At 49.7% G+C, this 22,531-nt stretch overlaps 1 protein-coding gene across 1 annotated transcript in view; it reads right to left on the bottom strand.

Annotated features, from left to right (window-relative positions):
- LOC106830936 (FLVCR heme transporter 2) overlaps window positions 1–14,630 on the bottom strand; it is a 54,915-nt gene extending 40,285 nt beyond the window's left edge. Inside the window, exon 1 of the mRNA XM_044774036.2 lies at window positions 13,528–14,630. Coding sequence (XP_044629971.1) covers window positions 13,528–14,232 — 705 coding nt within the window. The 5' untranslated portion in view covers window positions 14,233–14,630. The remainder of the gene's footprint in view (window positions 1–13,527) is intronic.
- Between the last annotated feature and the right edge of the window lie 7,901 nt (window positions 14,631–22,531).

The following is a 22,531-nucleotide window of genomic DNA, read 5'->3' as shown; positions in this document are numbered from 1 at the left end:
GTTCGCACACTCCGCTTCGGCAGCCCTGGGTTCGCTGGGTGCAGACATGGCGCCACTTGGCACGCCATGCTGTGGTAGGCGTCCCACGTATAAAGTAGAGGAAGATGGGCATGGATGTTAGCTCAGGGCCAGTCTTCCTCAGCAAAAAGAGGAAGACTGGCAGTAGTTAGCTCAGGGCTAATCTTCCTGGAAAAAAAAAAAAAAGAGAGAGAAAAACCAGCACACCAGTCATGCCTCTTTCCATCCAAATGTTCTCGGTTCTGGCTGTGTGCCAGGCATGGCCTCTGCTCCATGAACAGGTCATGCAGGGGCTGACTTTTGTCTAGAAGGTGGTGACACTGGTCCCAACCAAACTCATCAGCAGAGAGAGCGGAGAGGTGGGTCTCCTTCAGTTCCCAAAACGTGACACACTGGGGAGGAGGATCCATCAGCAAAAATTCCAGGGACAGCAGCTAAGATGAAAGAAAGGAGCTGTAATCCAGAGATATCAGAAAGAATGTTGCAGAACCTGGGTTTGATGGGGAGGGAGAAGATAGATGTGCATTCAGTATGTCCAAGATGGCTTATCTGGATCCAGGAATTTCACATACACACCCCCTCATTTCACTTTGGCGGCAACGCTGTGAGGCAGGCTTCCTTGTTACAGATAATGAAGCTGATGCCTAGGGAGGGCAGGTGCCCTGCTGGAGGCCCCAAACAGCTGCCAGCAGAGCTAGATTGTGGTTCCATGGCTTCCACAGCAGGACTTCTCAACTTCAGTGAACATGAGATTCCCTGGCACAGAATCAAAAACACAGACTCCTGAGCGCCACCCACAGAGGCTAATTCCTGGGGTCTGCCCTGTGCCCAGGATGCTGCATTGTTAACAAACACTCCGGTGGTTCTAGTGTTGGGGTTTATGGACCACACTTAAAGACAATTGATCTCAGCTGCGCCAAGGAACGAAATCAAGAGATAGTGCTCAGCTGTTGGCTTCCCCGCACATCCTAGGCAGGGATGGTGCCAGACAGGTGTGTGCTCCTATTTAGTTCCCGGGCAGAGAAGAAGTGGTCCTCTGAGTGAGCTCACTGAGGGCTCCACCAACAGGTCCAGCACCAAACAGGAAACCCAGGACAAAGGTCTGAGCAGGCGAGGATTGCTCACATGGCAGCCACCACCCCAAACAAACAGCCCATTGGAATGGGTTCTGCTTTAACATAAGGACCCAGGGCCGCTCACGTCCTACATTTCTCAGAGTACACGGACACAGCAAACAGCCTGTGCACAGATGGCTGCCTGCAGAGCCACCAAAAGAGACCCAGCCATGCTGACACAGGAGTTCTGGGCAGAAATCAGCAATTTCGAGGGGAGAGGAGAAGGGGAAAAAGAAAAAATAAAAAACTAATTTTGCTCCTGTTTCTGTGACCCTCCCTTCTGAATCCAGCAGGGTTGTTCCATCAAAGGGGGGTCTCCTGGAACTGAAAGGGGCTGTGTTCACCTCCTCTCTAGAGGGGGAATCGGATGGGGGACAAAGCCAACCCTGCTCCATCACGAGCTTCTGAAACACACCGTCCAATCGTGAGAAGTTGGTAAGCAAGCGGAACCCGGGCCTGCCTCCCATCTCGCCCTTCTGCAAACACTGCAGGTGCCGCTGCAACCTGCCCTCACGCTGGGGAAGGCCTCCTCTTGAACTGTAGGCGCTGAGGGGTGAGCTAGAGTTTTTGCACAGCACAGAAAAGGAAAAATGCCTGTGATGAGGTCAGAAAGCAGAAGAGTCTGGGAGGGCCACCTGAGCCTGCAGGATGCCCTCCCCCCTCTGAATGGCCCAGCAAAGTAACGGGCCCTTAGTCCTGCAGAAACAAGAGAAGGGAGATGCTCCATCCGTTAAAATTAGGAATGATGCTGGAGAGAAGTCAGGAGACAGAGAAGAAAGAAAGAGGGAACACCAGCTTTGACCGTAACCCGATGGTTCTTCACCATCCCTGATGAGGCTTCAACCCTCATCCTGCAATCCGCACGGGGCTGTTTGATGTTGAGGATAGAGGCAAGTTGAAGTCAAGGGAAGGGCATCCTGTGAACAGCACTGCTGGAAAAAGATCAAGAACCAGGCCGTGGAAAACAGCTGTGTCCACCTGATAAGCTGGGAGCCCCACTTCCTTCAGCAGAGTCTTAGGTTTGTGAGACTAAAGTCCCATGTGCGGGTTGGGGGTTGGCCCAGAATCTCACAGGGACCCCCAACTCCCGGTCACCTAGCTTACAAAGAACTGCTATTACCATCGCGTCCTCAGGGAAGCTGTCCTGCTTCTCCCCACTGCGCTCACACTGGGGTAATGTCCTCGCACAGGCTGTGACCCCTTAATGCCCTGTGCACACATATCCTTAAGACTGCCACATGGGTACTAGGAGCACTGAAGTACTGGCCTCTCCTTCTACGTCAGGAGCCACCCCCCTCCGGAAGACAGGAGCAACCACCTTTATGGGTGATAGTACTGACAGCATCTGTCTTCATTTTGCACTCCTTATCTGGTAAACTCTGCTAGCTTAGTGCCCTCCACTTATTGTCTCTTTTAATCCAACCCTCCACCTTTTGCAGTAGCCAATATTATCTCCATCTTATGAAAGAAGACGCCAAAACTTAGAAAACTTAAAGGACTTGTCCAAGGGCACCCAGCAGAGCTAAAGAGAGTGTCCTCAACCACCCTGGGTCTGGCACAGTTCAAGGCACACAGTGAGGACTTACAGCTCTTTCCACTGAAGGAACAAGACTGAGTCACATTGGGAAGACAATCCAGGCCTGACAATGCCTTCCTCCAACCACCTGAGCTCTCAGTTAACTGACTGGTCACTACCTCCTTTCAGGACATGGAAGCCTGCTTATTAATTTGTCCATTCATTTGTAAGCACCTGTTACGCCCAGAGCCCTGAGCCATAGGAGAGATGTCTTAGCCAAGGTTCCAGTCCCGCAACATTTCCCATTGAGTCGGAAGAGGACGTGGAGGAGGAGGGGAAGAGGACAGGAGAAGAGATAAGGAAGAGGGGGAAACGCAAACCACCAGAAAACCAGGGCCAGGATCCCAGTAAACTCAGCAAGCACAGAGAGGGCAGGGAATGCATTCCTCCAAGCACAGGCTGATGACAGGAAGGCAGGAGGTGAGCAGGTGCCCAGCCAGCAGAGAACACCTCACAAGCACTGTAGCTTCTTTCTGGTGGTTGTGGTAAAAGACACACAGCTTAAAATTTCCCATTTTAACCATTTACCACTTTAATCATTTTTAACTGTACAGTTCAGTGGCATTAAGGACATTCACATTATTGTGCAACCATCACCTCCACCCATCTCCAGAACTTTCTTCATCTTCCTCAAATGAAACTCAGTAACCCTTAAACAATAACTCCCCATTCCCTCCCCCATGGCAGCCACCATGCGACTTTCTGCCTCCATGAATTTGACTACTGTTGGCACCTGTGCTATAATAAAAATATGTTTGGTCTTCGTCCCCGTTCCTGGAATTTCCTGAGTGATAGTAGAGTCTTTTGTTATTCATAAGGGGCCCCTTTCCAGTTTATGCTAATCAGGTGACCTAGAGTGACCAGGGGCCCTTGACAGCCTCATCTTGTGGTTGGTCACCAGAAGACCTACGGAGTCATCAGAATTTGGGAACTCCCAAGCCCCCCTTCCCCCACCTCTGAGCAGGAGAGGGGAGCTGGACATTGAGCTCTATAACAACTCTTCAACAAGGAAATCCAGTGAGCTTTCAGGGTGGTGAACACATCACATCAAAGTGCTGGGAGGGTGGTGTCCCCAGAGAGGACATGGAAGCTCTGCCCCTCCCCCACACCTCACCCTGGTATCTCTTCCATTTGGCTGGTCCTGAGTTGCATTCTTTGTAACAAACCAGGAAACGTAAGTAAAATGTTCACCTGCGTTCTATGAGCCATTCTAGAAATTACAGAACCTGAGCAGGGTTGTGGAAACTCCCAGTTTATAGTCAGTCAGAAGCATGGGGGGCGCCCAGGATCTGGAAATGGCATCTGAAGTGGAGGCAGTCCTGTGGAACTGAGCCCTTAACCTGTGGGGTCTGCACTAACCCCAAGAAGTTCGTGTTAGAATTGAATTGACTTGGAGGACACCCACTTGGTGTTGGAGAATTGGAGTACAGGTTGATGTCAGGAAAAAAGACACTGCAAGACATCACATAAGTGCAATTAAACAGTATTTGTCCTTTTGTGACTAGCTTATTTCACTTAGCATAATATCCTCAAGCTTCATCCATGTGGCACATGTGTCCAAATTTCCTTTCTAAAGCTAAGTAATATTCCATCGTATCTATATGTATCACATTTTGTTTATCCATTCATCCGTACATGGACACTTGGGTTGCTTCCACCTTTTGGCTATTGTGAATAATGCTGCTATGAACAAGGGCGTCCAGGGGCCGGCCCCATGGCTGAGTGGTTAAGTTCACATGTTCTCCTTCGGTGGCCCAGGGTTTCGCCGGTTTGGATCCCAGGTGCGGACATGAAACTGGTCATCAGGCCATGCTGAGGTGGCGTCCCACATAACAGAGCCAGAAAGACCTACAACTAGAATATACAACCATGTACTGGTGGGCTTTGGGGAGAAGAAGGAGGAGAAAAAAAAAGATTGGCAACAGATGTTAGCTCAGGCGCGAATATTTAAAAACAAACAAAAAAAAGAAAGGCATACAAATATCTGTTCAAGTTCCTGCTTTCACATCTTTTGGGTATACACCCAGAAGTAGAACTGCTGGATCATATGGTAATTCTATTTTTAATTTTTTGAGGAACTACCGTACTGTCTTCCACATGACTCCACCATTTTCATTCCCATCAGCAGTGTACAGGGTTCCAGCTTCTCCATGTTCTTGCCAACACTTCTTTTCTTTTTTTTTTTAAAGATTTTATTTTTTTTCCTTTTTCTCCCCAAAGCCCCCTGGTACATAGTTGTATATTCTTAGTTGTGGGTCCTTCTAGTTGTGGCATGTGGGATGCCACCTCAGCGAGGCTCAATGGGCAGTGCCATGTCCGCGCCTGGGATTTGAACCGTCGAAACACTGGGCCGCCTGCAGCAGAGTGCATGAATTTAACCACTCGGCCATGGGGCCAGCCCCCTAACACTTATTTTCTTAAGTTCTTTTCCTTTTTTTTTTTTTTATGCTTTATCTCCCCAAACCCACCCTGTACACAGTTGTATATCTTAGTTGTATGTCCTTCTAGTTGTGGGATGTGGGATGCCGTCTCAACGTGGCCTGATGAGCAGTGCCATGTCCATGCCCAGGATCCAAACCCCAGGCCACCGCAGCGGAGCACGCAAACTTAACCACTCGGCCACGGAGGCGGCCCCTCTTATGTTCTTTTCTAATAGTCATCCTAATAGGTGTGAAGTGGTATTTCATTGTGGTTTTGATTTGCATTTTCCCTAATGTTGAGTATCTAATCATGTGCTTATTGGCCACTTATATATCTTTTTTGGAGACATGTCTATTCAAGTCCTTAGCTCATTTTTAAATTGGGTTGTTTGTTTTTGTTCTTGAGCTCTTGGAGTTCTTTATATATTCTGGATATTAACCCCTTATCAGATGTATGATTTGCAAATATTTTCTCCCATTCTGAGGGTTGCCTTTTCACTCTATTGATAGCGCCTTCTGAAGCACAAAAGTTTTTAAATTTGACATAGCCTAATTTACCTATTTTTTCTTTTTTCCCCATGCTTTTAGTATCATATCCAAGAAATCAATGTCATCATTGCCAAATCCAGTGTCATGAAGCCTTTTCCCTGTTTTCTTGTATGAGTTTTATAGTGTTCCGAGCACCATTTGTTGAAAAGACAGGTGACAATGATGTGTCAATGCAGGTTCATCAGTTGCAACAAATGTACCACTCCGGCGGGGGATGTTGATAACTGGGCAGGGAGTATATGAAAAATCTCTGTACCTTCCCCTTCTGCTGTGACCCTAAAACTGCTCTAAGAAATAAAGTCTTTTTTTTTTAAGGCTATCCTTTTCCTATTGAATATTCTTGGTACCCTTGTTGAAAATCATTTGACCACACAGCTGAGGGTTTCTTTCTGGACTCTAGTTCATTGGTCTGTGTTTGTCTGATGCCAATACCACACTGTCGGGATACTGCAGCTTTGTTAGCAGTGTTGAAATCAAGAAGTGTGAGACCTCCAACTCTGTTGTTCTTTTCCAGGATTGTTTCGGCTACTCAGTGTCCCTTGCACTTCCACATGAATTTTAGATGCATTTTTCTACGTCTGCAAAAAAAACCTTATTGGGATTTTGATAAAGACTGCATTGAATCTGTAGGTTGCTTTGTGTAGTATTGACATCTTAACAATACTGAGTCTTCCAATCCATGAACACACGATGTTTTTCCATTCATTTATGACTTTTTAAATTTCTTTCAGTAACACCGTGTAGCTTTTTCGAGGAAGGTGGTCCTGAGCTAATATCTGCCGCCAATCCTCTTTTTGCTGAGGAAGACTGGCCATGAGCTAATATCCGTGCCCATATTCCTGTACTTTTTATGTGGGACACCTCCCACAGCATGGCTTGAGAGTGGTGCAAAGGTCCCCACCTGGGACCCGAACCTGTGAACCCCAGGCCACCAAAGCAGAACGTGTGAACTTAACAGCTGCACCACCAGGACAGCCCCAACACTTTGTAGTTTTCAGTGTACAAGTCTTTCACCTCTTTGGTTAAATTTATTACTAAGTCTTTTTTTCTTTTTTTGATGCCACTGTAAATAAAAGTGTTTTCTTCATTTTTTTTCTGGATTGTTCATTGTCCGTGTTTAGAAATACAATTGGGTTAAAATGGTGCAAATTGCGTCTGCTCTGCTCTCTGTGGTTTGCAGAGGGAACAAGGCATTGGGAGACCCGGCAGGGAGGAGGAGGAAGGCAAGGGTGGGGAAGAAGGCTGTAAAATCCCTAACATTCTGAATGCGGCTTTTTCCGGGTTGGGCATCTGCTTGGTTGCCACAGATCTCTGACGGATTGCCATGGCTCTAAGAAGGAAGGCATTGTAGCCAGGTTCTAGTTTGTTTCATGTTTCTGCGGGGGTGAGGGTCTGGAGCTTCCTGGTCCACCATCTTGCTGATGTCACTCTCCACGGCCTAAGACTTATTCCCTAAGCAGTGTATCTTCAAGGCGATAATTAAGGACCCAGACTGGTCAGAGCAGAGACAAGGCTGGGAGGGAACAAGGGACAGGCTGGTTAGGAATGGGGAGGGAGGAGGACCACTAAACTGAAGACGCAGACGTGATGCTGTGGACTTGGCGGGCAACTGCGACAATGTCGGGTGAGGCCACAAAGCCAAGAGAGAAATCCAGCCAGGCCATCCCAGCCTCGTCCAGTGCATGGAGCTGAGTGTCACAGAAACAGGAGGATGAGGAGCACCTGAAATGCTTCCGCCTCACGTTCCATGAGGGCCTTCCGCTGTCCCCAACCCGCCACCCCCACCCCAGGACTTCAAGTATATTTTCAGAACCTTAAGTGAATCAGAATCATGAACCCCACCCCCAGCCTTGCTTCTCCCCTCAATCTGAGGAGTGACTAGCTCAGCTCCCAATGGCTTCCCCCTGGACAGTGGACTCAGCACACAGCAAACACATAATAAATCAGCTCTGACAAGAACATGGCTCCAAGCAGGAGGATGCCTTCCCACAGCGTGCTGGTCCTCTCTCCAGATGGCGTCAAGAAGTGCTGACCACGAGCCTCAGCTGGAAGCCTGGTTGAAAATACAGGAGCCTGGGCCCCTCCCCTAGAAAGTCCAGTTCAGGAAGTCCACGTGGGGGCCCAGACATCTGTATTTTTACCTAGCCCCATGGGTGAGGTGAATGACCATTATTGGGGAGCACTGGTCTAGTTTCCTCCCCAGAGTCGCCAGCCTCTGAGCTCGTTTCCACTGCCTGCATCTCTGGTGAGGGCTTTCCGAGGAAGCAGAGAGCAGAACGGGACTGGGTTTAGGGTTACCCTCCCCAGAAGTCTCAAACGGGCAGTTTATCTGACCCACAGTTTCAAAACAGAGTATAAGAATAATAATAATACAACTTTTGAATTAGTTATCAGCATTTAAAAAACAGATTTCACAAGCCAGACACAGAAACACAAATACTGTATGACTCCACTTATGTGAGGTTTATGCAACAGGCAAATTTGTAAAGACAGAAAGTAGAACAGAGGTTATGAGTGGCTGACGGGGGTAAGGGAGGAGTCATTGTTTAACTGGTACAGAGTTGTTGGGGATGAAGTAAAGTTTGGATATAGACAGTGGTAACACACAACATTGTGGACGTTTTTGATGTCATTGAATTGTACACTTAAAAAGGGTTACAATGATAAAATTATGTTACGTATATTTTATCACAATAAAAAGAAAACAGATTTCACATAAAAATCTGGAATTCTGGTTTCTCTTTTAAAAAAAGGGGGGGCCTGACCATACTGGGTCACACTCTGTGTGTCAACGGCTGGCAGGAGCTGAAGCCACTGCTGTCCTTCAGTGAGACACGTGTTCTCACTTTTGCTGTGACCCCACCAAACTCTAGTGTCACTTCTACTCTGCCCCATGTATATGACCTGGCCGGCCCCCATGAGCATGGGAGGCTGTGTTCCCGTCCCCACCCCATCTCATTTCGGTCCCCACCAGCTCCATTCTGCTCTCCAAGTCCTGTCCGCTCCTCTCTTCTAACGCACGAGGGGAAGCCAGAGAGTGGGCAGCCGTGAGGGCAGGCACTTTGTGTGCCTTGAGCAACAACAACAACAAAGGAAGAGAACAAGAGTCTGCCTTCACCTCCCCAAACTTCACCCCAACCTTGAAAGGCCTCTGACACTAGAAGATCCAGAATGATAAGCCTGCGTTTTAACAGACCCAAGTGACCATGATTCTGGAAGAAGACTAGGCTGACGGCCCTTACAACCCTGGTCCTGAGTCAGCCTCTCTGAGTGATGCCATATGATCAGCTGGTCCAGCAAATACAGCCTCCTCCAGGCTGGCCTCAGTTTCCTAGAGCCCATCTTTATCTGCTAGACTCTGATTTCCAACTGTTCAAAATATGATAGGGTTCAGGACACACTCCCCAAAATACGGCACCTTGGCATGATGAATGTTCGAAGCTGGAGGAGGCTGAGAAAACGGCAGAAGCAGGAAGATCCCTCTGTCCTCCTCTCGCGGGCTGGCCCTTCTTCCCTGAAACAGGCCTCAAAACCCTCCTGTGAGAGGCGCCCTCCCTACACTCAGAGGAAGGGAGCATCCTTATCTCTGAAGACAAAGGGATCCCCCCAAACAGGCCTTGTGCAGTCCCCCCAGTTACATTTACCTCGTACTCCTTACCTAGTCACATCCCTCACGACTGTCCACTCCTCATGAAACCCAGCACAAAAGTACACAGGTCTAACTGTTCCTTCACTACCTCACGAAGAAACAGTAAAGCTCCCATGTCATGTCCTACCTACGTTACGGAAATCTGGATGATTTTTTCCTGTTAGTCTGATTTTGTCACTTCTATTTTTAGACCCACTCAGGCACCCTAAGAGGGTCAAGGAAAACTTTTTCCTCCTCTACAAATAGCATCGTTGTTCTAGCCCTGCGCTGATCTACCTGGCTATTGCACACATCCCATCCTTGCTGGGAAATGTGGCTTATCTGTTAGTGCAAAATACATGCCAATTTCCAAAGACTCAGTATGAAAAAGAATATAAATATTTCATTAGTAATTTTATTATATAGATTACTTGTTAAAATAATATTTTGGATATATTGGGTTAAATAAAATACAGTACTAAAACTAATTTTGACCTGTTCTTTTTACTTTTTTTTTTTTTTTTGAGGATTAACCCTTAGCTAACATCTGCTGCCAATCCTCCTCTTTTTTGCTGAGGAAGACTGGCCCTGAGCTAACATCTGTGCCCATCTTCCTCTACTTTTTATATGTGGGATGCCTGCCACAGCACGGCTTACTGAGCGGTGCCAGGTCCGCACCCGGGATCTGAACTGGTGAACCCTGGTCTGCTGAAGCGGAACATGCGAACTTAACCACTGCACCACCGGGCTGGCCCCCACTTCTTAAAAAAATTATATTTTACCTATTTTTATTGTGGCTACTAGAAAATTTAGTTATGGACGTGGCTTGCAGTAGTGGCTTGCGTTTTCTTTCTATTGGACAGCACTAATTCAACAACCCAGCCAGCTGCAGCTTCTACAGAACTGATTCCGTAAGGTCACTGTATTTTCTTTACCTCGAAAAGCAAACAGATTCACTCCTACTCTGGTTCTGGGTTTTGCGGGGCTACGAGCTGCCCCAGAGTCCTTGAGGAAGTGTCAGTGCTGTGGGCTCGTCATCGGGGCTGGAGCTGACTTGAGGCTCTCTTCCAGCTCCCACATCTCGCTCACCCTGTGCCACGAAGCCATCACCAGACTCCAACACAAAGCCCTCCTCCAACCCTTGCCCAGTCACAATGTGTCCACATCACTCAAAACTCCACACAGATCATATTCCCTTGAAACAGCGGAACAAGTGTTGCTACAAACTGCCAAGCTGTTCCCACCTGTGCAACTGGTCAGAGCGGACCACAGAAAGGGAACAGCCTGGGCTGCAGTCTGAGACACCCCTTCCCTCTCTCACCCCAGCTCAGGCCTCGCTGGTTTCTTCTTCCCAGAGACTGGAGCCCCTCCTTCTTGTGGAGCTAGGCTCAGAGACAGACTGAGCTCTTTCGCAGTTTACAGCACAGCGGTGGGGAGCCAATGCTGATGCTGGGAACTTCAGAACAGAAGACAGGTGCCAGGCCCTCCAATTCTGGAGAAAACTGCTGGACACTGAAGATACCGGGGCAAAATTTGAACCTCAGAATCCTGCCCTTTTTTTTTTTAAAAAAATGCTTTATCCCCGTGAAGACTCAACACTGGCTGTGACAGGCGTGGAGGGGGAGCGGGGTTCACATCTCCCTTCTACCACTCAGCAGCCGTAGGACCCCGGAGAAGGCTGCTGCATTCGTCTAGGTCTCAGTGTCCTCATCTGGAACAATGGGGACAGTTCCACCCACCTCACAGAGCTAAAGAATTAAACCATGGATGAAAAAGTGCCTTGCGCATGGTAAGTGTTCAATAGACATTAGCTTCCATCCCTTCAATTTGCCCATAGCAATTAGGCAAAGCAGATAGTAAAAACCTTGTGGGGAACTGAAAAGAAATCCTCTATACTCTGCTCTGTTTTTTGCAGGTTTTTTTCTCGTTTTGTTTGTTTGTTTGTTTTGAATCTGAATCTTGGTGCCTGGTAGAATTGAAAAACCCAGTACAGGAACTCTGCCACAGCAAGGACGATCTTTGCAGCCCTCACATAGCATCTGGCCAAAGGCGAGCGCCAGGTAAATGCTTGTTGAATGAATGGAGGAGTGTTGATTCAATGCAAGCAGGGCTGGTGCACGTGTGGAGCACATAAGCAGCCCTAGAACGAGAGGTCAGAGTTAGCAGGGTGCAGGGGTTCTGCTGATCAGTGTGAGGCTGGCAGGCCACGAAGAATTATTCTGCGGAATGACATGTGGAATCTTTGTGGAGCCTTTTTTCTAAGCAGCAAAGCTCAAGGTGCTCTGTTAATATTTTTCCTCCACTCAGCCATGCTTTACTCAGACAGAAAGGTTAGCACACACGCAGAGGAAGCGAACCTAGTCATCTCTAGGAGAGGAAGCATAAACAATTCAGTTTTTCCTAATTTTTTTTTAACTTAGCACAACTGGTTAAACCCTAAAGATCAAACTTAAATAGATGGCTCCTTGATACACATACATGCCTTCAGAGTGTTTTCACACGTAAAATTCTGAGCATTTCCTGACCTTGGTGGGGCTGGTGCTGGGGACTGCATACTATTCTTTTTAAATTTTAAAGATGGATCTGGTGTTCAATTCCCTCACAGGTGTGTGAGGAGGGCTCTGAATACTATTGGTGTATGCTTTGTGGTTAACAGAAAAAGGGTTGCCTTCTCTGATCTCACCAGGCCTCCTGAGGACTTCTCCCCATTAGCCCTCCTGCCTCCCCACACAGCAGGTCTGGGACTGCAGTGGCGTTGTCTGGATCCTGTTCTGCTCATCCAGGGATTCAAACCTCGGGAAGCCTGAAGGGTCCTGCCCTTCGCCCCCAGGTTTACCCTCCTAGAAAGGAAAACTCCAGTAGTGTCAAACCCACCAGCAGAGCTGCACAGGGGATGTTAAAATCCACAGTCACATCCCCTTAGAGGGTAGGGAGTTGGCAGATGTCCCTCTCAACCCCTGTTTGTTCATTACCCTGAACCAAAGATCCATCTTGTTTCACCCTCAGACCTCAAATCAATTCAATCTTCAGAACATTCAAAGCTACAGGTGAAAGAAAACTGACTACAGGATTTATGTTGCCTGTTTGTGTGCTAAAGAAGCCCCCTCTGTCGGCTTTCAGGGACTGCTTACACTATTACCCCAGAGGCAGGACCTCCCCACTCAGGGAAATGTAGCTCAAGTTACCGGCCTGGTGCTGAAGAGAACAGAATGGAAATTTGCCTTTAGAGAAGATTTGGAAATTTCTGACCCAAATGAGAAATTTAAAGAAAAGGTTAAATTTTCTAAATGCAATGAACAGGTAAAAGAAAACAGGCCTATAAGAAGTAAGGGTCACTGGTCCATTTGCCAAACACGTGGCCACAACTACACGTGCTTGGGAAGAAGTGGGACCAGAGGCAGTGGTCCAGGTAAAGGAGTCGTCCATAAAGAGTTGCGCCAAATTATTGGAAAAGGCAATTACATTCAACACACGCCCAACTTTCTGGGTCATAACCACATGGAGATGCAAAGAATTTGAGATTCTCCTTCCAAAATGGAAAGAGAAGGGATTAAGATAGGAGCTTTCCAGGACTTTCCAAGGTTTTTAGGCCTTGGAAATTCAGAGCCAGGTTTCTACTCCATCCTGCTGGACTTGGCTCTAAACCCCAGGGAAGGAGTTTGGCACAAAGCTTTGTTCCCACTGTCCTGGCTTCAGCTGTGAAAAGAAAGAGGTAAGAACAGTGCCCAGCACCAGCAGGGCACCGCTCCGCGACTCTCTGCAGGACGGGAGATGCTGACTCTAGGAAAGCTGGCTGCTCAGGCTAAAAACACCTCCCAAATTCTGATGACACCAGAAGAGTCTGACCCCCAAGGGCTGCTCCCTGACAAAGAACAGCTTTTCTAAGTCACAGGTCGAAGCTGATGGACTGACAGGTTCAGTAATGAGATCACATAAACAGCACATGCTCCAGAAGCATGTTTTCTGCTGGGGGAGGAGAAATTGTGGGTGAAAGAAAAGGTCCCCTCCTTTTGTTACCAGGAACCTCTCACACACTGTCACCCAGTCATCACCACTCACTCACACTGTCAGTCACACCCAGCCAGTCACCCAGAGTCACAAACACTGCTGAAGTCAGAAAACTGCAGGCTCCCACCCACACAGTTAGGGACAACCTAAGCCACTCAGTCTCACAATGACATGACGCCCATTGCTCTGAACATCCGCAGATCTTCTACTCACCTGATTGCCAAAGACAGCTATGGAGCAGGCTGTTGAAACCTCATTAGCCCCGAACCAGACAGAAGCGATGCGGGAGGGCATGCCCAGGATGAAGACCTGGGCCACAGAGCAGATGACCTGGCCCAGCACGGTGACTGGGAAGAGATGGGGCTTCAGGCTGCCCAACTTCACCCAGGCACCCAGGCAGTTGAGAGCTGAGCCGGTGAGGGCGATGGTGCGGAGGCCGAACTTCTCCAGCAGCCAGGCCACTGGCAGGAGAAGAGGGATGTAGGTCAGCATGTAGCACATGGACAGCCAGTCGATGGCAAAGGCACTGACCTCGTAGAAGTTCATGAAGATGTTATTTATGGAGCCGTACTGGATCCACTGGAAAGCGTTGCACATGGAGTAGCAGCTGAACACCAGGACCACGGCCCACCGGCGCTTGCTCACCTTGATCACGCTAAGGTCCTCGGGGCAGGAGCTACTGGGATGGGCCAAGACACCTGGTTGGGCTGAGGTACTGGGGTGCGCCGAACTGCTGGGGTACGCAGAGACGCTGGGGTGGATCGAGACGCTGGGGTGGATCGAGACGCTGGGGTGGATCGAGACGCTGGGGTGGGCCGAGACGCTGGGGTGGGTCGAGACGCTGGGGTCGGACCGGACTGCGGACTCCTGCGCAGGGGTGCCATCGCTCTCCTGTTGGTTGGGATCTTCATTCACCATGACCACAGCCTCTCCTGGAACCCTCGACAGGTGCCGAGGACACCGGCGGTCTTAAGGGACGATGGCCTCGGCTGGTCCCCTAGAGCTGACGAGGCATTTGCCCCGGTCCGTCCACGAATAGACCGAGACCCCAGCCTGCGGAAAAGCCGCGAGCGGGCCTCCCTGCGCTCACCCCCGAGATCCTACTCCCACGTTTCCTTGGCGTCCTCTGTCGCCGACCGCTGTCCCCAAGCCAAGGCAGACGCCTCAGCCGGGTCCTGGCCGTCGGGGCCTGGAGTCGTCCCAGGGCGTCTGGCCGCTTTGAGCCCCTCCGTCCTGGCAGAAGTTCGCTCCTTGCGCAGCCACTTCGCTGGATTCTGTTCGCTGCCGGGCCGGCTAGGGGCCTCGCCCCCTCGGGCGCACGTGACCGCCCCGCCCGGTCCAGCCCGGCGTCCCCCCGCCCCCCCTCCACTCCCGCCCTTCTTCTCCAGCCGGGCTGACCGGGCAGCGCAGTTGTTTCGCCACAACTTGCGGTGCATTCCTCTTACACGCCCCGGGCGCCATGGAAACCGCTGGTTAACCTCCCTCCCACGCACGGCCCCTCAAATTCATTTTCCCCCTCCCGGGGACCCCGCAAATAAGTCTCTCCGCCCTTCCTAGGTGACTCTCCAAAGGAGGCTCCTCCGTGCCGGTCCCCATCCCTGCGCGCGCGCACCGATGCCCGGCGCCCCCAAAGCGCTCGGGAATTGAAGAGGGCTTCCCGACTTTTCCCCGCTAGGCTGGCTCCCAGACTCTCAATGAACTTTTGGCAGAAAGAGAGATTTGTGGATGTCCCGGTCTGGTTGCGCTCCTGGGGTAAAGCGGAGTCGCAGAAAGTCGCTGTGCTCGTTGCTTCCCTGCGGACATGGTCTATCTTGGGGAACTAGGGCTGGAACCTGTGAGGGAGGGCTGTTCTTTCCTGATGGACGCCCGGGCGGCCTCCTAGGCGGGGCCCTGAGGGCGGAGGGTGCAGGGGAGCTCGCAGACGTTGAGGATCTAGCGGGGTGGGTTTGCGGTGACAGGCCCAGCACAGCGCTGCCTCTGGGCGGGGTCTGTAAGTGGTCTTTGCACCCATGTACCCTAGGCTGCCGCCTGCTGGTCTCAGCCCTTTCCAGAGGGTAAGCCCTCAAGTCCTCGCCTCCAGAAAGGCACGCCTGCAGGGCGGAAGTGCCTGTTCCCACTGATCCCCTTCAGCCCTGGGGAGGGATAAGAGCCCAGCTTCTCCCTGGGTGCAAACACCGGCTTAGCTACTCCTAGGTGTGTACCGTAACTTAAGGTACTCCACCTCTCTGTGCCTCATGTCTTCATCTGTGAAATAAGGACGATAAAATAGCACGACGCACCTCAGAGTGTTGTGAGGTTTGAACAGTTAAGGCATGAAAGCACTTTGAAAATTCTGGCAGGTTTGTAAGCATTCCGTGAGTGTTGACTACCCTAGGATTAAAAAGCTAATGATTGTTATATTGTGCTAAACATGACCACTGCGTTATCTCATTTAAGGATCACAAGAATCCTGGGATGTAGTTAGTATTGCTTCCCTGCATTTTACAGAAAACAAAACAGCTCAGAGAAGAGAAGTAACTTTGTGCTTAAGGTCTGAGCTGGCCTGAAGAGCCATCATTCTAACGCAAATTTCTGTTCATTCAAGCTACAGCCCAGCTGCTCAAGTGTGGTCTGGGGACAGCAGTGTGGGCATCCTCTGGAAGCTTCTTCCAAGGGCAGCAGCCCAGCCCCAACCTGGACCTACTGAATTAGAGGCTGCATTTCAGAGATCTCCAGGTGATTCGTCTGTTTGCACATTAAAGTTTGAGAGCCTCTGGGTGCCACTGCCTCCCCATGGTTTTCTTTTTTAACCTTCAGACCAAAATGAAGAATTTAAAGCTCTGGGCAGTGGCACTAACTTGGGTTGAGCAATAAAATCACATCCTGAGCTCTTAACATTCCCAGTGCCTCAGCCACAGCACAAATCAGGGTCTGTGAGACTGGACCCCGGCACCTGCATGTTTAAAGGTCCCCAGGGGACCTCAACATGCAGCCACCTGTGGGCACCTCTGGTGGAATTAGAACCACTGGTTCCCAGGAGAGGGAAGGCTGCTTGGAGGCACCCACTTTTCAGTGGAAATTTGAGGTCTTGCATTATAATGGGATGTTTGAAGAGGGGTCTCATACCCACCTAAGAATTTCCACACTAGGTCAACATCCCGTCTTCCTGAAATTCCAACGGTGTTTCCCAGCCTTCTCCAGGGAGCACAGAACCTAGGTTCTCCTGGAACCTTCTGAGACCTTCACTGTTTCTCTTCCCTAGGTCATCAGGTCCTCTCCCAAAAGCCTGCAGAATATATTCTTCACTTCCTTTTACCCAAATGGAAACTGAGGCCCACAGAGTCACACTGTGTTATCAGAGTCACACAGCTAATTAGCATGAGAACAAGCAACAGTAAGACAGGTTACTCAGTTCGCTCCCATGCAGCCTCTCCCACATGCTCCTCTGGGGCAATGCTTCCATTTGGCGACGAGTCCCAAGGGGTCTAACCCGGGATTCAGCAGTATTTGGGGTCGCCTTTTATGTTGGAGCCCATGGGATCTATTGTGAGCTCTGGATTCAGTCTACTCAAGATCTGAAGCTTGGGGCTGGCCCCATGGCTGAGTGGTTAAGTTCGCACACCCCTTTTGGCGGCCCAGGGTTTCGCGGGTTGGATCCTGGGGGCGGACATTACACCGCTCATCAAGTCACACTGAGGTGGGGTCCCACATGCCACAACCAGAGGTACCCACAACTAGATATACAACCATGTACTGGAGGGCTTTAGGGAGAAGAAGTTAAAAAAAAAACAAGACGAAGATTGGAACAGATGTTAGCTCATATGCCGATCTTTAAAAAAAAAAAAAAATGAGTCGAAAAAAAAAGATCTGAAGCTCTGTTCTGCCATTGTCAGCTTTGGGATCTTGGGCAAGTTAATTAACCTCTCTCTCCTTCAGTCTCTGAAACTGCAAAATGAGCATTGAAAATACCTGCCTCATAGGATTGTTTTGAGAATTAAACAGGATAATGTGTCAATTGTTTTCAATAAGAATACTCTGGCAGCCACGAGGGTGGTGCCATCTCTTGGCTGATTCCCACCGGGGGGAGGCCAGCTATATAGATATTGGGCAGACAGCACATGGAGAGAAGTATTCTGTATTCATCCTTTGAAAAACATTTATTGAGCAGCTTATTATGTAGTCCATCTATTTAGCTGTATGTCCTATCTATAGATGTCTATAGATGCACCTTGAAGGGGAAGGAGAAATGCGTTTTAGGGATTGCTTCCGGAAAAGGGGCCCTGGTTCTTGGTTCTGTGGCAACTGCCTGTATAAGGAGCTTGAGGGAGCCTCTGGCAGTGAATTCAGCCTGTCCTGGCGCTCTGCAGAATGGTGGCAACGTTCGCCCCCTAGAGGCCAACAACAGCTCCAGCAGGGAGAGCACAACTTGGAAGGCAACACATCACAGGAGTATTGACAGCTTTCCACCCAGTCGACAGAGGCTGGAGGTGTGGGAGGCTGGAAGTTGGCTGAGTGCTGGGAAGGCTAAATTGCTAACGAAATGCATCAGGTTGAGACCCTGGATTTGTCCCTCTTAAGAAATACCAAAACTTGCAATTTGTAAAAATGTTGCCCTTACAAATCTTATATGTGTATTTCTATGCGTAATACTGAACACTCACCAATATCCTGTTTGCCTTATCCCCACACTCCCCATGTATTTCTAGCTCCTGACGACTTGTGTGTATCTCTGTATTCAGCGGAGCATTTAGAGAGAGAAGCTATACAGCGCAAGCTCTCAACACCTTTTGGGAGAATTGAGTTGAATTACACATTGCCATGAAATTTCAGAAAACTGAGACAAAGAGGAGATCCAATAGGTTTTCAAAGATAAAAACAGGTTTCATAAAATGTTTTCCAAAACAACAGGAACAGAATGTCTTCAGAGTTATCATCGAACCTGGAAACTGGAAGTCAGTGGAAAATGCTTTCTGAAGGAAAACCATTTCCTGCCTAGAATTCTATACCTAAACTACCAAAGAAAAAAGGATGAGAAGAGAATCAAATATTTTCACACATGACATGCAAAGTTTCAAAAAAGTTACAGCCTTAGCCTCTCTTCTAGAAAGCTGCTAAAGGATGTACTCCACCAAAACAAGGGAGGAAATGAGAGGCAGGCGATGAGAATCACCAAGATCATGGGAAGGAAGATCCCAGGAGGACAGCCATGGGCTGGGCATAGAAAGCAGCCCATTCAGATTAAAGCTGCTCAAAAGGCTCCAGGGAAGATGTGATGAAGATGATGACACTGATAGAATTGTGTTTGAAAGTACAGCGAGGGGGTCTACATAATTGGGGGAGAATTAGGGGTTGGACCAGTGATAAGTAACACGAAGTAGAACTAAATAAATGGGGGCGAGGGGACAAGACTATTAACTCCTGTGGAATGTAAAAGGCTATGAAGGAGAGGGGAAAAATCATGGTGACCTCGAGTGACTCAGTTGTGAGTAGCATGAACCCAGTCATAATAATGTGAACGCTGAAAGTTGATATAACCAAATATGATAGAAGCATTTCAGGAGGATGGGGGAGTGGGAAGTGGGCACATGTGTGTGGTGGAGATGAGGGTGGGGTTAACAGAGCTAAATCTTTGTCTGCCACATTGGAAAGTCAGGAGCTGATTCCTGACAGGGACATAATCAGGAAGGTTCCATATATCCATGTTGTGTAGAGCTATGGAGGTAAATACCAAGAGAATCATCTAATAAGAACTGAAAGCAATTGCCTCAAGGGAGTGGGAACGAGGAAAGAAATTGACATTTTGATACATGTCTCCTTGATTCTTTAAACTATGTATAACCTTGGTTATCAAAAAAACTTCAAAAATTTAAAAATAGAAACAAAAGGAATGGCGGTGGACTTGCATCACCGAGGCCCACAGGTGACGCCTAGGGGTGTGGTCAGTTCCATCGTGGAGTTTATGATGTTGGTGCTGAAACAGGCACCCAAGTCTCCAGCGCTGGGACCTCAGGGATGCTGTGTCCTCCAAAGCTGTGCCAGACTGTCGCCTCGGGGAACCGGGTGTGTGGTCAGAGGCCCTATTACCCACATCCTGGTCTTGCTTGTCCTTCTCTGACCTTCTTTCTGCTTCTAGTGACTTTCTCTCTTGGAGATTCTGTGGAGGCCTTATCCCTTCTACTGAGGCCTCACCTCTGTGCTGTCATCCAAAGACCACAACAAGGTCTCCTCTTCTGGGATCCTCTCTGTCAGGGAATGGCACTGCCAGCTCCGGGTCAGCCAAACCCAAACGCCGAGAATCCCCAGAACCTCCCTTCCCTCCTTCTCAGTGTCCCCTGGGCGTTGATCTCCTTACCATCTTCCCTCCTCTCCTTTTCCTTCGACATCACCTTGTGCAGACTCTCGTGGCATCTCCCCTTGGTCCTGTGACCCCCTCCTCCTTGTTCTTCCTCCTCCAGTTCACGACCACACCACTTTCCAGGGCTTCCCAATTCCCTTCAGGCCTCTGCCCTGCCTCCACTCCTCCAGTGGCCGCCCCTAGCTTGCAGAAGTTCACCCTCCTCAGAGGAGCACACAAGGCCTTTGTGATGTCTCTCTGGCCACCTCTCCCACCACTGCCCACTCCCACCTTCACGCCAGGCAGCTGGAACCACCTGCAGCTCCCCACAAGCTTTGTGAACACATCATGCCCTGCGCTTGTCATCCTTCACAATGCGGGACAAGCATCCCCTCCTCCAGGAAGCCTTCCCCGATGCCCTAAGTGTGATTCAGAGGCTTCATTCACACCTTGGACGTACCCCTTCACAGTGGCTCCTGGCACACTGCATCATGAGTGTTTCTTAACCTTTCAAGTCACCCACTTACCGTGAGTTCCTCCAGCCTGTGGACCGTGTCCTACTCACATTCAAACCCCAGCCTCTGGCTCGACATGTGGCCCACAGAAGGGGCACGAAGGCATGGTTGCCCTGAGCTCTGGGATGCAACTCCTGGATGAGTCCCACCTCCAGAAGGCCTCAACCTGAGGGAAAACACTTGCAGCTTGTTCTGAATGCTGCTGTCTCCTTGTTTCTTAGGTTTGCCTTGTTCTTTTCTGAGGTGCCTCCCCCACGGGTTTGGAGCCCAGGGCCACATCTCCCGGAGCCCACAGGGCAGGACGGCGGGGAGGGCATTCCTGTGCTGAGCGGGATTCTGGATGCCTTCCCCTCTGGGGTCCCCTCAGTTCAGAGGGTCTCGGGGTCTGTCGTGGAAGGGACTGTGGTCTGGCTGCGTCGAGGCCTTGGGGAGAAGGAGCCTCGCTCTCCTTAGAAGGGAACACAGGAGGAGAGCCCCCGCCTGGACACGGAGACGTGGGCTCTGTCCCGGAGGCAGTGCTGGAAATCGCTGTCTCAGTTCCCTGGAAATACACGGCTGTATCCAGAGAGGCCTCGGATGGTATTCGTTCTTCACTGAAGAAAACACCCACGTCCACGGGTCCACGTCCTCAGCTCTCCGCACTTGGGTGTGTTCATGGGTGTCCACTATGTTATTCTTCATACCTTTTTATGTATTTTAAATGCTTCTTAATAAGTAGAATACAAAGAAAGATGCTGCATAAACATGAGAAAGACCTAACTAAAAAACATGTGTCGAAGAGGAAGGAGCTATTAAAACGGCTTATTTTTGCATAATCTATAGAAAGCCCGAGGTGTGAGGCTTTCTTTGCATAGCGAAACAGAGGACCTGTGGTGGCGGGAGGTTTGCTGATTGCCAGGGCAACAGTTAAAGCACATGGGTGACAAAGCAGAGAGGCGCTGACGGGCAGGGTTATGTGATGTTGGAGCCAGAGTGTGAGAGAAAGGACACACAGAATCCTGTGGTCCAGCCGCTCGGTTTACGAAGGATGACACCCGGGCCCAGGGAGCTGTCTTTACCATGATGCATTTATTCACCAAGGCAGCCCCTGCACGCCAAGCACTGTGCTGGGTGTCGGGGAAACAAACACAACAAAGGCAGTGGTCCTAGCCCTCCCGGAGTCCACACACTGCGGCTGAGAGAGACACATGAGCAAATTGTTGCAGCATAGCACCATAAATGCGTGGTAGAGGTCCACTCTGCTTCATGGACTGACAAAGCGGGGAGCCCAAGAGGGCCTCTCAGACATGTTTGAATGGGGTCTGGAGGAGGAGGTGAGACTCAGCCAGGCCCTGTGGCCGGTGCTGGGGTTTCAGTGGTGAGGGAAACAATCATTGTCTCTCCCTGTTCTCATGGAGCTTGCAGTCTAGTTGGGAGGACAACTGTCAATCAAACGCTCCCACTGAGGTAAGTTAAATTGTGATAAGGGCTATGAGGGTTATTTGTAAGAATTTGTAAAGAAGGACAGATGAGCTAGATCCTAAGAAAGAGTGGCAACTAATTGGGTGAAAGAGAGGGGAAGGGGATCCAGGCAGAGAGAACAGTTGGTGCAAAGGCCCTGAGCCAGGAGGGAGCACGGCCCTTCCAGGAGTTGAACCAAGTCATTGTGGCTGGAGCAGAGTGAGCGGAGGGGAAGGCAAGAGAGAGAGGCAGCCGCTGGATGGTGTAGACGTTTTGTACTTTATCCTAAGAGCTAAGGGGAGCCCCTAAGAGGTTTTAAGCAGGTGAGGGACATTGTCACATTTGTCACCTGGACAGGATACTCTGGCTGCTTCGTGGAGAACTCATGAGGTCGGGGGTGAGCTTGGGGACACCGAGGGGAGAATGGAGTTTTAGAACTGAACTCGGGCAGTGATGCAGGGTGGGGAGGGGTGGGCAGGGCAGCGGTGGGGGTGGACTGCATAGGATGGTGGACGAGGAAGGACGAAGCTAGGAGTCAGCACGGTGACAGCTTCAGCCTGTGAATAGTGCAGAGAGAGAGGCCACGTTCTGAAGGAAAAGCGCCCTATGTTATTATCACTCCTGCCTCTGGTTCCTGTCTCCTCTTCCTTTATTTGCCCTCCACCCCTTCCTACAGCTGCCTCAGGCACGGTGAGGTCAAGAGGCCAGAGAAGCTGCTTTCAATTCAGAGTGTGAATTCCCACAAAAGTCCAGTCATGGAATTTCATGGAAACTACCCAGTCCTGAATTCCTGCTCTCCTCTTTCCCTCTTTGCCATCACGCGCCCTCCAGGCTGCAAGCAGGACGCTGGCTCAGGTTCTCCCTAATTCTGTGAATAAACAGAATAATTAGAAAGAAACAAACAAGTGCCAAATGAAACCCGAGTCTTCATGGATTTCCTTCAAGCCTT

The sequence above is a fragment of the Equus asinus genome, chromosome 7, assembly GCF_041296235.1.
Source record: "Equus asinus isolate D_3611 breed Donkey chromosome 7, EquAss-T2T_v2, whole genome shotgun sequence".
Lineage (NCBI taxonomy): Eukaryota > Metazoa > Chordata > Mammalia > Perissodactyla > Equidae > Equus > Equus asinus.
The sequence above is the reverse complement of the archived record's forward strand: the minus strand, read 5'-3'. Positions and strand labels throughout refer to the sequence as shown.